At 39.3% G+C, this 14,589-nt stretch overlaps 1 protein-coding gene across 2 annotated transcripts in view; it reads left to right on the top strand.

Annotated features, from left to right (window-relative positions):
- Positions 1-14,589, top strand: part of EPRS1 (glutamyl-prolyl-tRNA synthetase 1) — a 45,045-nt gene that overhangs the window by 11,847 nt on the left and 18,609 nt on the right. For both annotated transcript variants that reach the window (XM_059677425.1, XM_059677426.1), the window contains 9 exons: positions 72-264; positions 1,609-1,780; positions 3,271-3,504; positions 4,164-4,248; positions 4,676-4,735; positions 8,919-9,029; positions 10,956-11,092; positions 12,406-12,613; positions 13,184-13,296. In XM_059677425.1, the coding sequence (XP_059533408.1) occupies positions 72-264; positions 1,609-1,780; positions 3,271-3,504; positions 4,164-4,248; positions 4,676-4,735; positions 8,919-9,029; positions 10,956-11,092; positions 12,406-12,613; positions 13,184-13,296 (1,313 nt within the window). The remainder of the gene's footprint in view (positions 1-71; positions 265-1,608; positions 1,781-3,270; positions 3,505-4,163; positions 4,249-4,675; positions 4,736-8,918; positions 9,030-10,955; positions 11,093-12,405; positions 12,614-13,183; positions 13,297-14,589) is intronic.

The raw sequence follows: 14,589 nt of genomic DNA on the forward strand, positions 1-14,589 counted from the left end.
GTGTCAAGGAATGAAAGTGCACAAGGAAATGTGCAAGATAAACTGATGGTGACTTGGGGTTCCTGTTGCAGGTTATCCTAGAAGATGTTGCCATGTTGCATATCGAACCAGACCAGTTTACTTACACCTCGGACCATTTTGAAACTATAATGAAATACGCTGAGAAGCTAATTCAGGAAGGGAAGGCGTATGTGGACGATACTCCTGCCGAGCGGATGAAAGCCGAACGAGAGCAGAGGACAGAATCCAAACACAGAAACAACTGTAGGGCACAGTCAGCGTTTGATGTTTTATTGATCTTGTGCTTTGCGCTTTGAGTAGAATGTGGTTTCTTTTCTGTGAAAGACACTGGTTTAACACATTTGGGAACATGATTCATGCATTAGTCCATCTCTCACCAATCTTTTTTCTTTCTCTGTCATCTTTCTCTTGTTATTTTGGGAGCCTCACAGCTGCGCGTTAGGTACGCGTGCCCTTTGCATCTCACGTACTACGTGCAGCCTTGTGCACTTCATTCTATTGGAGTGATTCCTTCTGTGGCATTTCTGTATTTTTTCTCAGTTGAAATGCTTAGCCTTTGTAGTGTTTGGTGATAATATTCATGCTTTAAACCTTCCTTTCAGCATGTGGGTAAATGTGAACATAATCTATAATCTTGGTGTTGCCCTAAATCTTTGAAATAGCACTTGACAGAAACTCACATCTTTCTTATTACTTGTCCTTGGGCTTTGGAATTGGCCTATATTCATTCTATAATTATGTTGCCAGAACTTCCACACTATTACAGTTAAATCTTGAATGTCACATTTGGGAAGTAAAGTCAAATAGTTATAGAGGTCTTTTGTCAAATAGTTACAGAAGTCTTTTTTCTTTTTACATTACCAACTGGACTTTTAGACCTAACTTGATCCTTTGGGAGCAGGTCATGTGTCCACCATATTTCAGTAGTTTCCACAGAGCATCATTGTTTAACGGGTCTTTTTATCCAAAAGGTTTCGATATTCTGACATAGGTAAGACCATAGTCACTTGGGATGTAGCATTCCTTTTCTAGGATTAAACTTGTATCGCTGTTTTCTATCCTCTCATTTTCTCGGATCCAAGGGTGTCCTTCCCACTGGAGTGACGGGGGCTTTCAAGGAGTCCTCAGGCTCAGGCTCTCAGGCCGCATGGACCGGGCCAGACCGGGCTGTCCCTGGGCAATAGGTGGCAAAGGAACAGGGTGCTTCCACTTTAAAGGCATGGGGTTAATTTGAGGGGGGCCAGCCTGTTGGGTCATGATGGAAAATGGGAAATGCGGAGGAGAGAAACCTCCAGGCCACATGCTTCTTGTCTTAGCCTTCATCAGTGCTACACGTAGAATGTGTTGACTTCTTCTAAAAGATGTTTATAGAGGGCATTTTCTAAGTGTCTTTTGAAACTTCTGCATTAAAAAATAAACAGTGCATTTACTCTTGGCACCAGATATTGGAACTATTATCGTACTTTTAAACTGCTGATAATATAAAACCAGAGCATGAACACTTACATAAAATTACAGGACTCTTAAATTTGAATTCAACTCAATGAGTAATATGCCAGATCAACTAATATAACTCTCATTTTGTAGCTGTTGAGAAGAATCTGCAAATGTGGGAAGAAATGAAAAAAGGGAGCCCGTTTGGTCAGTCCTGTTGTTTGAGAGCAAAAATTGACATGAACAGTAACAATGGGTGCATGAGGGACCCGACACTGTACCGCTGCAAAATTCAGCCTCACCCGAGGACTGGAAATCGATACAAGTAAGGTGACCGCCTGCCAGGCTCTGCTCCGATGCTCCCTGTAAACTCGGAGTCGGTACAGGATACAATAGTGATGACTACTGATCGTTGTTCATCGTGGATGAACTGGGCCTGTGTAAAGCAGGCAGCCTGTCGGGCGAACACTTACCAGTTAAGGCTCCACATCATTTCTAAGATGCCTTGTATCTGTAGAAGTCCTCCAGGCTGCCTGCAGTTGCTTTATAATGTGTTGATTAGATACACTGTGGTATCTATTTTTTATTTATCTTCTAATGAAGATACTTGTCTTAGTTTAAACTTTGATTCTGTTAGGCATAAATTCATTTATGAATGTGACAGAATTGAAAATTTACAGAAATAGGAACAGTAAAAGAAAGTATCATGTGTTTTTAGTTTCTATTAGTTTTCTGTGTGGGTTTTCAGGTTAATAGAATTTTTTCTTTAAAAGGTTCCTCCTGCCAAAGCCGGTTTGGCTCGGGGGATAGAGCGTCGGCCTGCGGACTGAAGGGTCGCAGGTTCGATTCCGGTCAAGGGCATGTACCTGGGTTGCGGGCACATCCCGATGTTTCTCTCTCATCGATGTTTCTGACTCTCTGTCTCTCTCCCTTCCTCTCTGTGGAAAATCAATATGATATATTTTTTAAAAAATAAAAAATAAAAAAATAAAAGGTTCCTCCTTCATTAGATCACTTCATAAAGTAATCATAGAATATGTTTTCTTACACTTTGAAGAAGCCTATTCCATACTCATACTGACTTATAACTTGACGAGATTGGTATATATAATGATTACCTGGTTGGTTAGTGTGCCTTTAAGTAAACTTGGGTGGTGTTGATGTGTGCCTCCTTGTTTTACTAATCACATGCTTTGGATACATTTGGAAAAGTGAATTTGCATCCACATTTTCAGTATCAAATAATTGCGAAGCCTAATGCAGGAGCAGTAATGTTTTTTAAAATTCAAATTAAAATTGCTTATGAGCTGTGTACATTTTTTTAGGCAGAAATTTATTTTAGGTGTATTCAATCTTAAATGGAATTTTAATTTTCCTGATTTTCCCCCCTCTTATCTCTTCTTGAATGCAGTTATTACAAAAGCAATTTAGTTTACTTGAGTCTGAGATTAATAAGATATTGAAAAGCTAAATTCCCTCCAAATGATTGTATCTTGCTTCCTACCATGATGTACATTGGTCATTACAGAAATATGGTTGTACAGTTGGCTGTGCCAATACCCGATTGTCTATTAAATTGCAAATTTGCTTTTTTTGTTTGAATATTGAGTGGGTAACCAATTAATTATTCTCAAAGCCTGATAATGTTTTGATATATTTTGATTATTAAAGGTCATAAAACATGTTGGGTTTTAAGAATTTCCTAACTTGTAAAGACTATGTTTTAAATTAGTATTGCTGCTTATAATGCCTAATCTAAGATAGAAAGGCTAAAATGCTTCTTGTTGATGTGTTAAATATTCCCTTTTTCCCTAGTGTTTACCCAACATACGATTTTGCCTGCCCGATAGTGGACAGCATTGAAGGGGTTACGCATGCCCTGAGAACAACAGAATACCATGACCGAGATGAGCAGTTTTATTGGATTATTGAAGCCTTAGGCATCAGAAAACCGTACATTTGGGAATATAGTCGGCTAAACCTCAACAACACAGTGCTGTCCAAGAGAAAACTCACGTGGTTTGTAGACGAAGGACTGGTGGACGGATGGTATGTTTACTGTTGAGTGGAGGGGAGCAAGGGCATGGGAGCTCAGCGACTTTAACTGCTGGGAGGCTGGGAGGGATGGGAGAAGGTGGAATGCTAGGCCTGGGGGGTTTCTGTCCTTGTCTCTATTTGCTCCAGTACATGAGGTCCCCCTTCCCCTTTGTTTTAATGCTGCAAACATAGAGCACATGTGGGCCATGGTGCGTGGGAATGAAAAGCACATGGGGGTACATCCCCTGCACATGGCGTACATCCCCTGCACATGGGAGTACATGCCCTGCAGATCCCAGCGTTTCATAGCAAAGTACTTGTGAGTCTGGTCCTTCAGAGACCTGGTCTCCTGGTCATATGTACAGCAGGGACCTTGAATGTTTGTGAAGTAAAAAGCACCTACTGTTTAATGCCCGGGTTTTCCGTATCTGAAGGTGTCACCCTGTGTCTTTCTTCAAATATGCTTGTACTGTTTTCAGTGGTTGACTGGTGAGCAGCTTTCCTCTTCCAAGCACTCGGGCTCTGGGTTGTGATCTACCCAGTTATTACAACCACCTCTCAGTCCAAATATTTAACAAGCTGAATATAATATTACTCGTTAAGGTATTTTGTACTCTCTGCATCTACACATTAAAAAATCTCATTAATACTGAAAAATGTCCGTTTCCCAGGGATGACCCCAGATTTCCCACGGTTCGTGGTGTGCTGAGAAGAGGGATGACAGTTGAAGGCCTGAAGCAGTTTATTGCTGCTCAGGTGAGTGATGGTGTCTCCCAGATTCTCCGCTGGAATTTTCAAGTGTCTCTTAATACCTCCTTGGTCTTTATTATTTCTGTTCTTTCTATTCCTTGTTTGTGCCTTATAATGCAAGGGCAGAATGTTTTCTTAAAAAGAGTATGTTTAGTACTGTTTATACTCTGAGAATGGGAAACTGAGAATGTCCTACCTCCTAAGCTGGGGTTGGAGAAAGGCAGCTGGAGTATTTTTACCCAGTGCAGTATGTGACTGTTGACTCTACCTATTGAAGGAACCAAATTAGCTTGTACATCATAAGTTTGTATTCCAGCGGAAATAAACTTGCAAGCAATTACTGGGCTTACTTTTTCTAACATGCACAGCTACAGTTAAAGGAATGTTTTCATTACTTCTTGTCCTTTAAGTCATTTTATTACTGTTTTTCCAGGGTTCCTCGCGTTCAGTTGTGAACATGGAATGGGACAAAATTTGGGCATTTAACAAAAAGGTAAATGTTCTGACTCTTACGCCTCTTTTCTCATGTCTAACTCCTACCTGTAGACTTCATTAGCGTGCTCATGGGAGAGGCAGTTTTGTGAAGAATATTATCATTGTTGCAGACTTACAGGAAAATGGAATATTTTCCTTTTTTAAACATATAAAGAGTGTTAAGCCTATTAACTGTACCAAACGAGTAACAGTGATTCAAGCAAGCAAACTTGGAGTGATGGGGAACAGTAACGGCTTTTCCTTAAATCGTTTATGACACTCTGCATTCATTTTTCTGCTTTCAAGCTGCGAGCTCTCTGTAAGAAGGTATTAATGCTTTTATTCGCCTTACTTAGCACAAAGCTTCTAGCATATCTTATACCCTGAGCTGTTGTACAGCTTTGAAGCACAATCACATTTATGTAAGACTTGTTTATACAAACCCATTGAAAATGCACTATTCCTAGTTTTTAAAAACGTGGCAAAGGGAAGATTTGACCATTCCACCGTTCCCTTGTGAACTGAGAGAACACAGTTTTAAAGTTACAGATTCCATTGAGTTGTATTAACTATGATTCCTGTGTCTTACTGAATCTAGCTTTTTAAAAAGCGTTTCTTAAATGAACTCAAATGAGGAATACTGCATATTGACACTGTTAATAATACTAATTGGAAGCAGATGCTTGGACACTATAATAAGGCAAATCATTGAAGTGCCGTGTTTCAGACTGTGGTTTCTGTGATTGTGTTCCGTAAACTCTTTCGTGTTGCTGCTTGATTTGCTGATGCCTGGCCTCAAGAAGTAGCTGCTTGTCTCGCATGTGTCTTGAATTTATTTTATTTAGTCTTTTGTGTTTAGTCAGTTTTTTGATCCATAAAGGAGTGATTAATTGGTTCTTTCTGTTGCTGCAGTTACTAATAATAAAGTAGAATTTATAGGCAAAGTTAACATTGATGAACTTTTTATTAATAGTCCAAATTTTAAAGGTTTTAAGTTTTAATAAAGTTACAGATGTATACTTTGTTCGAATGTACGAAATGCATTTCACTATAGTCATATAGTTCTGTATATGCCTCTGTCTTCCTTCCATTTTCTTCCCTGGACAAATCACTTTCAGCTCCTTCAATAACTCTTTTGGTATTTATTGCCTGTTTCTCTAAATGATGTGTGTTGCTACTTCTTGACTTTGTAGTTCTGGGCCTCATCAGTTGACTTCCCACCATGGAAGATGAAGTCTCTTTCTTTTTCTCATAACTTGTTGGTTTTCCTGTAGCTGATTGTTTTGGTCGTTGTGTGTCCCCGACCCCTTAATTTGTTGAGTGTTCTAATTGTGTCTCAGACTCCGCATACATTGTCTAACTTCCCTTCCAAAGTGTTTGCATGCCCAGGTATCCCTTCAGCTGCAAGGTCCACCCGGAGACATCTCTGCCACAGCCTCGGTGCTGCTGGGCCTGATCTCTACCCCATCAGGCTTCCTCCTCTCCCTGCAGGTCCCTTCGCTTTCTTTCGCTGGTGGATCGTCTGCTTCGCGGATCTTCCTTCTCTTTTTATTACCTCTTGCTTGCCTCAGGAGCTCCCTGAGAAGGGGGCCTGGGATGAAGGTGTTTGAGACCTTGTCCGTGGCCTATGCGTTCACTTTGAAATTTCATGATCATGTGCCATGGTTTGGGTCTGTTTTCATCCATAGCCATGAGAAGAACATAGGGCTTCCAGTCTGTAAACTCATTCCTTTAGTTTTGGGAAGTATTCTTGAATTCGTTCTTTCCTTCCTTCCTTCTTTTTCTTTTTCTTTTTTTTTTCCTCTAGAAAGTTTTCTTCTCTCTGGAACTCTTCTTGAGCAAATGCTGGGCCTCCTGGACTGGTCCTCTGATTCTGTTTTCTATCTTTCCATTTGGCTCTACTTCCTGGTAGATCTATTCAACCACCCTTCCGTTGAGTTGTTCATTTACGTTCTCATAGTTCCAAGATTTCTCTTCTCTGAATTTTCAAAATAACTTCCCCTTCCTACTTCATGGTTATAATATTTATTTATCTTTTAAATACATTTTTATTGATTTCAGAGAGGAAGGGAGAGGGAGAGACAGAGAGAAACATCAATGATGAGAGAGAATCATTGCCTCATGCACGCCCCCTATTGGGGATTGAGCCCGCAACATGGGCTGGTGCCCTTGACCAGAATCGAACCTAGGACCCTTTAGTCTGCAGGCTGACGCTCTATCCACTGAGCCATACCAGCTAGGGCTAAGAGTATTTTTTTACTTAGAGCATTTGTTTCCTCCAGGTGGTTCATTTTGTTTTTTTGTTGATATGAAAGGCAGTTTTTCAGATTTCTGTTTAGCACTGGTTATCTGCTCAAGTTTAACATGGAAAGAGACTAAAAGAATGATTGGAGGCCTTAAGAGGAAGAGTTGGGCTTGCCCAGCCCTTGTGCTCAGTGGGTGAACATCATCAATACATGCACTAAGAGGTCGCTAGTTCGATTCCCAGTCAGGGCACATGCCTGAGTTGTTGGCTCAATCCCCAGTAGGAGGTGTGCAGGAGGCAGCTAATTGAGATATTTCTCTCTCATCCATGTTTCTATTTATCCCTTTCCCTTCCTCTCTCTCTAAAAATCAATAAAAACATTTAAAAAAATAGATTTCCACACTTCAGATCATTAGAATTATAGTCCTTTACACTGAAGTGGCCTGAAAATCTGTGCTAGCTAAGGCCTAAGGGGTCATGATAGCTGGTTAGTGTGAGAAACAGCCTGCTGCAGGAGACGGAAGTACATTTCTCAGGTTGGTTTTAGCTTCTTTAGAACAGTTGTCTTAAAGAAGTTGTCTTAAACAGTTGTCTCACTGTCTTAAACACTGAACCAAGTGGTCACGAGTTACATCTTTGATCATAGAAGAACCCTTAACTAGTAAGAGTGACCTGTAAGTCCCAAGGAAGGCAAGGCTGAAGCTGTCCACCTAGAGGCGGGCGCTGAGTTGGTACGGGGGGAGGAGAAGCAGACGGGGAAATTAACTAGCTTTTCATACTTTAGTGAGTGACCCTCTGAGAATGGTTTCTTCTCCGAGTTTATTCAGAGTTTCCACAATGTCATGTTTCTAGAATACTTTTAAAGCAAACAAAAAAACGAGTAAAAAATAAAGCAGTCATAGCCACTATTTGCTGCATCCTTCAAATGGGAAAAGATAATTTCCATTCCTTTTAGATACATTTCCTCCTACCTACATTTTTCTTCCACGTGCTTCATTTAGTGTTTTAAACACTGCTTTTGTGATTGGTCATCATGGGAAATTTTAACTTGAGCAGTGAAGTGAGAAAAGCACATCGGACCCAAAGGCCTTGCTCCTGCTGTGTTGGAGGTAGAGTAGGTTAGAACACAGTGACGAGGACAGGTCATTCCGTTAATCTGCAAATATTTATTGATTCCCTGTGTGTGCCAGGCCCTTGCTAGGACTGGGAATACAGTGGTCCCTGTAGATAGAGCATGCAGACACGTAGAAATATTTTGTTTACATTTTTTTAACCTACAGAATTGCCTTATTATAGTGATCTAATGCTATTCTGCTTTTGATGGTGATGCATTACCTAAACCTGATTATAGAAAATTATACTAAAACACACATTTATATTCCTTCAAAATGGACTTTTCTAATAATACAGGATTGAAGATCATATCTATCTGTAGGATTAATATGTAATCCCACAGGATAATCTTTCCTTACCTTCTGATCGCAGAGTTAAAAATTACTTTTCTCTCTGCCTGGTGTGATTCAGTTGGTTGGGCTTTCTCTTGTGCACAGAAAGGTTTCGAGTATGATTCCAAGTCAGGGCACATGTCTGCTGGCTCGATCCCCAGTAGGGGGCGTGCGGGAGGCAATGATGGACGGATGTTTCTCTCCCTCTAAAAATCATTTAAAAATAATAAAACTAAATTACTTTCAAAGTACTATTATGCTTTAAGCAGTTGGTTTCTTTCCACCTGTCAGTCCTCATCCTTGGAAAGGCGGTCTCGGTCCTTCCTGTAGCCTTCATTTACGATTGTTCCTCTCTTTTCTACTTGACAGTCAAAATGCTAGAGGAGAGTTAGCTGATGAATAAAAAAAATTAGTAAATGCAGTAACAAAGGAAGCCAGTTAGTATTCCTGTGCTGTTTATGGAATGTGGAGGAATATCTGAATGTTCTCACTCGAGGGCACATTTGTTGCAGGTGATTGACCCGGTGGCGCCACGCTACGTCGCGTTACTGAAGAAGGAGGTGATCCCAGTGCACGTCCCTGGAGCTCAGGAGGAGATGAAAGAAGTGGCCAAACACCCCAAGGTCACCCCGCACCCTCGGTGCCGCTCTGTCTAATAGAAGGGGCAGGATAGCGAATAAAGGGGAGAGTGTGCTTTGGTGGCCAGAGCGTGGTTTGGGGATCGTTTCTCTCCAACATTATTTATCAGGTTGCGATACTAATTGGAGAAAAGACTTTGGGGATTTCTTGCTGAAGACATTTATCCTAGTGAAATCCACAGCACAGCACACAGAACTTCCACTCAGTTGGTGCCTGATTTTTATTCTGTGGAGAGAGCATATCCGTGTATAATAAGAATGCGTCTCTTCTCAGAGGCCTTTTGAAAGATGAGGTTTCAGTTCACGTTCCTTTCTTTGGGTGGAAGCTGAGGTGCATTCTCGCTTAACTAGGTTATTCACTAGCTCTTACCTTTGTCTTTAAGCCAGAACATTGGACCTAGTAATATTAAGTCACAACTTGTACCCAGAGTTTATCACGCTGCTCTTTGCTCTGTTTTAGAAAATACCAGTAAAGTGATAGTGTTATCTGTCTAAATTAGAATTTAAGTCTTAAATACGGGTAGCAGGGAGCTCCCTGTAGTCAAGCCATGCTTGTCATCTTGGGTGGTCATGACTTCCTGGGTTGTCTTGAAGGAAAAGTAGGTTCTTTTAGTCCAGCTTTGTGAGTGGTCTGTAAATATCCTCATTATACAGTGAGAGTTATGTTCAGAGACCCGTCATACACCAGCAGACTGATGGACTCATGAACTTACTCATCACCGTGTTACGCTCCTAGACTCACACATATGGTGATATGCATCATGAAGAGCTATAAATATTCTAGGCCGTAGCCTTATGTGATTGCCTTTCTATGTGTGACATTAGCTGTTTTCTTTATTTTAAATATTTGAGTTATTTTAAGGGGAGCCCTAATAAGATTTGGGGGAAAGAGGGAGAGAGAGCTTGATTGATTTGGCTTTGCCTTTATCTTGCATCTGATTATTCAGTTCAACTAGGTGAACAGTGGCATACGATATATATCACACACTACAGTTAGCTTAAACGTGAAGTTCACTGAACGTTTTAAAATATAAATGGTGAGGATAAAACTTCTTAAGGGTGCTTATTTGTTAAAGTGACTATTGTAGTCAGATAGCATGAGTGACATTAGTGCTTATTATTAAACAAGAATTAATTGATAGGGAAATGTACTTAAATGATGGGTGGATTTCTCAGTTTGATTTGTGAAATTTTCATTGTCATTATTTCCCTCACAAAGTGTTCTATATTTAGCCTGCCAGTATTCTATTCTGACCCCACCATAATATAAGTTGTTACAACATACTGGTTTTTCTCAAATGCATTGGTCCAATTTTGAACCATTATTAAACACATGCTATCTAACATTTATTTCAAAAGATCTTCATATATTTTTTCTTTTGAATTCTCTCAAAACCTGAAATTTAACAAGTATAGTATTCTTTTTATTCCCCAAATCTCTTTACCTTCTTCATGTAAAATATACTGAAAAGGCAGAAAATTTATCTATACATATACAGTTCTGTCTTTAAAATTTGTTTCCTAAAACATGAAGGTTCCTAATTTCTTGCTAAGGTGTGATATCTGTCCTATAATCTGTAGCAGAAGTCAGGAATGACTTTATTTTCTCCTTTCCTGCAAAAGCAGTGAGGTTCTGAGACTAGCAAAGCGGATTCTGGTCGAGGACACTTAGCGACAACTACTGCTGTTCCAGCTCTGGAAACGGTGCTTTAGGTTGGATGTACTCTCGGGCAGGCCACCTCATGTAACCCCATTGGCATCAGTGGTCAGTTGACTGACCCAGGTCATGGGGCTGGGATTCCAGCTAGCACAGATAACTTTTTGGTGAAAGAATAAATGGAAGAATAGGTGAATTTCCACACTGGGTTCAACAAGTTGTCTTTTTAACCAACACTTTCCTTTATTCATCAGAATCCTGACGTGGGCTTGAAGCCCGTGTGGTACAGCCCCAGAGTTTTCATCGAAGGTGCCGATGCGGAGACGTTGTCAGAGGGGGAAATGGTGACATTTATAAACTGGGGCAACATCAACATTACCAAAATACACAAGTAAGAACTTTCATTTGTTTTCAAGTAAATATGGGATAAAAGTGTGCTATGTTTATTCACTTATTAAAAAGTACTTGGTTCATGCCCTAGCTGGTTTGGCTCAGTGGATAGAGCGTCAGCCTGTGGACTGAGGGGTCCCGGGTTTGATTCCAGCCAAGGGCACATGCCTGGGTTGCAGGTTCGATCCCCAGTAGTGGGCATACAGCAGGCAGCCAATCAATGATTCTCTCTCATCATTGATGTTTCTCTCTCTCCCTCTCCCTTCCTCTCTGAAGTCAATAAATATATTTTAAAAAAATAAATAACATTAAAATTAAAAAAATTACTTGGTTCAGATACATTCATGTGGCTGAGTGGTAAATTTACCCAGGCATAAGTACTGCAAGTTCTGGATAATTTTTTTTCCATAGATGTTCCAGTTTACTAAAAGGGTATCAGGATAGCTTTTGCTTGTGATGCTTAAATTTATTTCATCTAGATATAAAAATAGTTTTAATGTTTTAGGGTCCCTGTTGATCATCTGATTCTCATTTTATAGTTACCTGGTAGAGGGATTCTTTGGACAGAATTTAACATGTTCTCTATACAGAAATCAGCTTTAAAATTAATTGTTTAATGATGAATCTGAACTTTCCAGTGGTTATATTGTGCTATACTTATAATTTTAAGATTACATAAATGGAACAAAATATGCGAAGATTGATTTATATATAGACTCTGACATCTTAATTGTCCAGTCATTGCATATGATTTTAAGTAATTGCTACATGTTTCAAAATACATTATTTTAGATTTTTTTTTTTAATACTTAGTATGGCTCACTTTAAAGTTTGTAAATATATTCATGGTCTTCACCAGATGTATGTGGGTCTGTTGTCCAGTTGATTCTTAGTATCTTGACAGCAGGGATTATATTTTATTTATAACCAGTATATGCCTGGCACATACGAAAAACTCAAATAAGTGTTTGGTTTGAAATTTTTACAAAGAAAATTCCTGATCTGTTTGTTACAGATACTGTTAGGGCAGTTAGGGTTTATGTTTTAAAAACACTTTTCAGCCGAAACCGGTTTGGCTCAGTGGATAGAGCGTCGGCCTGGGGACTGAAAGGTCCCAGGTTCGATTCCGGTCAAGGGCATGTACCTGGGTTGCGGGCACATCCCCAGTGGGGGGCGTGCAGGAGGCAGCTGATCGATGTTTCTCTCTCATCGATATTTCTAGCTCTCTATCTCTCTCCCTTCCTCTCTGTAAAAAATCAATAAAATATATTTAAAAAATAAAAAAATAAAAACACTTTTCAATCTTACACCTAGAAATGCAAATGGAAAAATTGTATCTCTTGATGCCAAATTGAATTTGGAGAACAAAGACTACAAGAAAACCACTAAGATCACGTGGCTTGCGGAGACAGCCCATGCTCTTCCCATCCCAGCGATCTGTGTCACGTATGAGCACTTGATCACAAAGCCAGTGCTGGGAAAAGATGAGGACTTCAAGCAGTATGTCAACAAGAACAGTAAGGTAACTAAAAGAAACCGTACTTCGTCTTTTCCTGCTATGTAAACTTCTCTTTAGGATTTTTAAAATTAGTTTTAAGTATTTGATTCCTCAAATACAGTGGAAGAGATTTGTAGAATTTGATTAAAATAAGAAGTTGTGAAAGAGTAATGTTTTCGTTTTACAGATGATAGTAAGGTACAGTGAGGTTAAGTGACTTGCCTGAGGCAGACACTAAATGGTTGAGCTGGGATTTAAACTTAGGCATCCTGGCTCTAGAGCCCTTATCCATAAGTGCTGTTCAGTCTGGTGTGAATGGTTTATATTTATGGTGGGAAACTTGTACCTGCAGGGACTCCAAGCAAGTTAGTTTAAAGGTTTTCTGAAGCCAGTCAGTTTATAAATGTTAACTTTGAAAATTATAATAAATATAATTACTTATTTTTATACTTCTCTGTTCTGTTGTGTATGCTTACATAGTAAAGTTTTTAACATATCTGTGTAAAATAGGAATATTGCAGCTACTGGAAAACCGTTTGCATTTAGTGCTCTGATTTTTTGAGAAAGTGTATTTTCATCTTATCACCTTTGCAGCATGAAGAACTGATGCTTGGGGACCCCTGCCTTAAGGATTTGAAAAAAGGGGACATTATACAGCTTCAAAGAAGAGGGTTCTTTATATGTGATCAGCCTTATGAACCTGTCAGGTAAATAAGTGTAGCTGAACAACTAAAGGAAAATGCTTAACGTTCTTAGAGTGAATCATACTTTAAAAATTGAACTTCACGAAAATGTTGTACCTGGTAATTCTCTATTCAATTTGATTTATTCTTCTGTATTTAATATTTGAGACTTTAATTAGTGATATCTTTGAAACAGCATAATATTCACAAATTTGTTTCTGAAACTAAACCATCTTATAATTCATCTTCATGTAGTCCAAGTATAAAGAAAAAATTTCTCCAGAGCAGATATACAAATGGCCCATGCGCACACAAAAGCTGCTGAGCATCATTAGCTGTTAGGGAGGTGCAGGTCAAGGTCACCGTGAGATGTGCTCCAGACCCACTAGGATGGCTATAACCACAAAGACAGGCAATAGCAAGTGTTGAGGATGTGGAGAAATTGGAACCTTCATACGTTACTGGTGGAAATGTGAACTGATGCAGTCACTTTGGAAAACAGTGTGGCAGTTCTTCCAAAAGTTTAAAACATAGACTTACTATTTTACCCAGCAGTTCCACTCCCAAGTATATAATATACTTAAGAAAAATAATGTGTTCACACCGAAACTTGTACCCAAAGGCTCACAGCACCATTATTCATAACAGCCATGAGTGGATAAACAAAAGGTGGTTTGTTTATGCAAGAGAATATTATGTAGCCATAAAAAAGAATGAAATTCGTACTGATTTATGCTAAAATGTTCATGACCCTTGTAAGCATATGCTAAGTAGAATAATCTAGTCAAAACAGACCACGTATTTATATGAAGTGTCCAGAATAGACAAGTCCATAGAAACTACGCAGATTAGTGGTTGTCAGGGTCTAGAACAGTGATGGCGAACCTTTTGAGCTTGGCGTGCCAGCATTTTGAAACACCCTAACTTAACTCTGGTGCTGTGTCACATATAGAAATTTTTTGATATTTGCAACCATAGTAAAACAAAGACTTACATTTTTGATATTTATTTTATATATTTGAATGCCATTTAACAAAGAAAAATCAACTAAGAAAATGAGTTCCCGTGTCAGAGGTTCGCCATCACTGGTCTAGAAGAATGGGGGACTGGGAGTGATAGACAAAGGGTTCAGTTTCTCTTTGGGGTGGTAGACATGTTCTGAAATTAGGTAGTGGTGATGGTTGCACACTTCATATCATCCTTGAGTTGTGGATTTTCTTTTTTTTCTTTTTTTTTTTTAATATATTTTATTGATTTTTTACAGAGAGGAAGGGAGAGAGATAGAGAGTTAGAAACATCGATGAGAGAGAAACATCG

This window comes from Myotis daubentonii, chromosome 20 (assembly GCF_963259705.1).
Source record: "Myotis daubentonii chromosome 20, mMyoDau2.1, whole genome shotgun sequence".
Taxonomy (NCBI): domain Eukaryota; kingdom Metazoa; phylum Chordata; class Mammalia; order Chiroptera; family Vespertilionidae; genus Myotis; species Myotis daubentonii.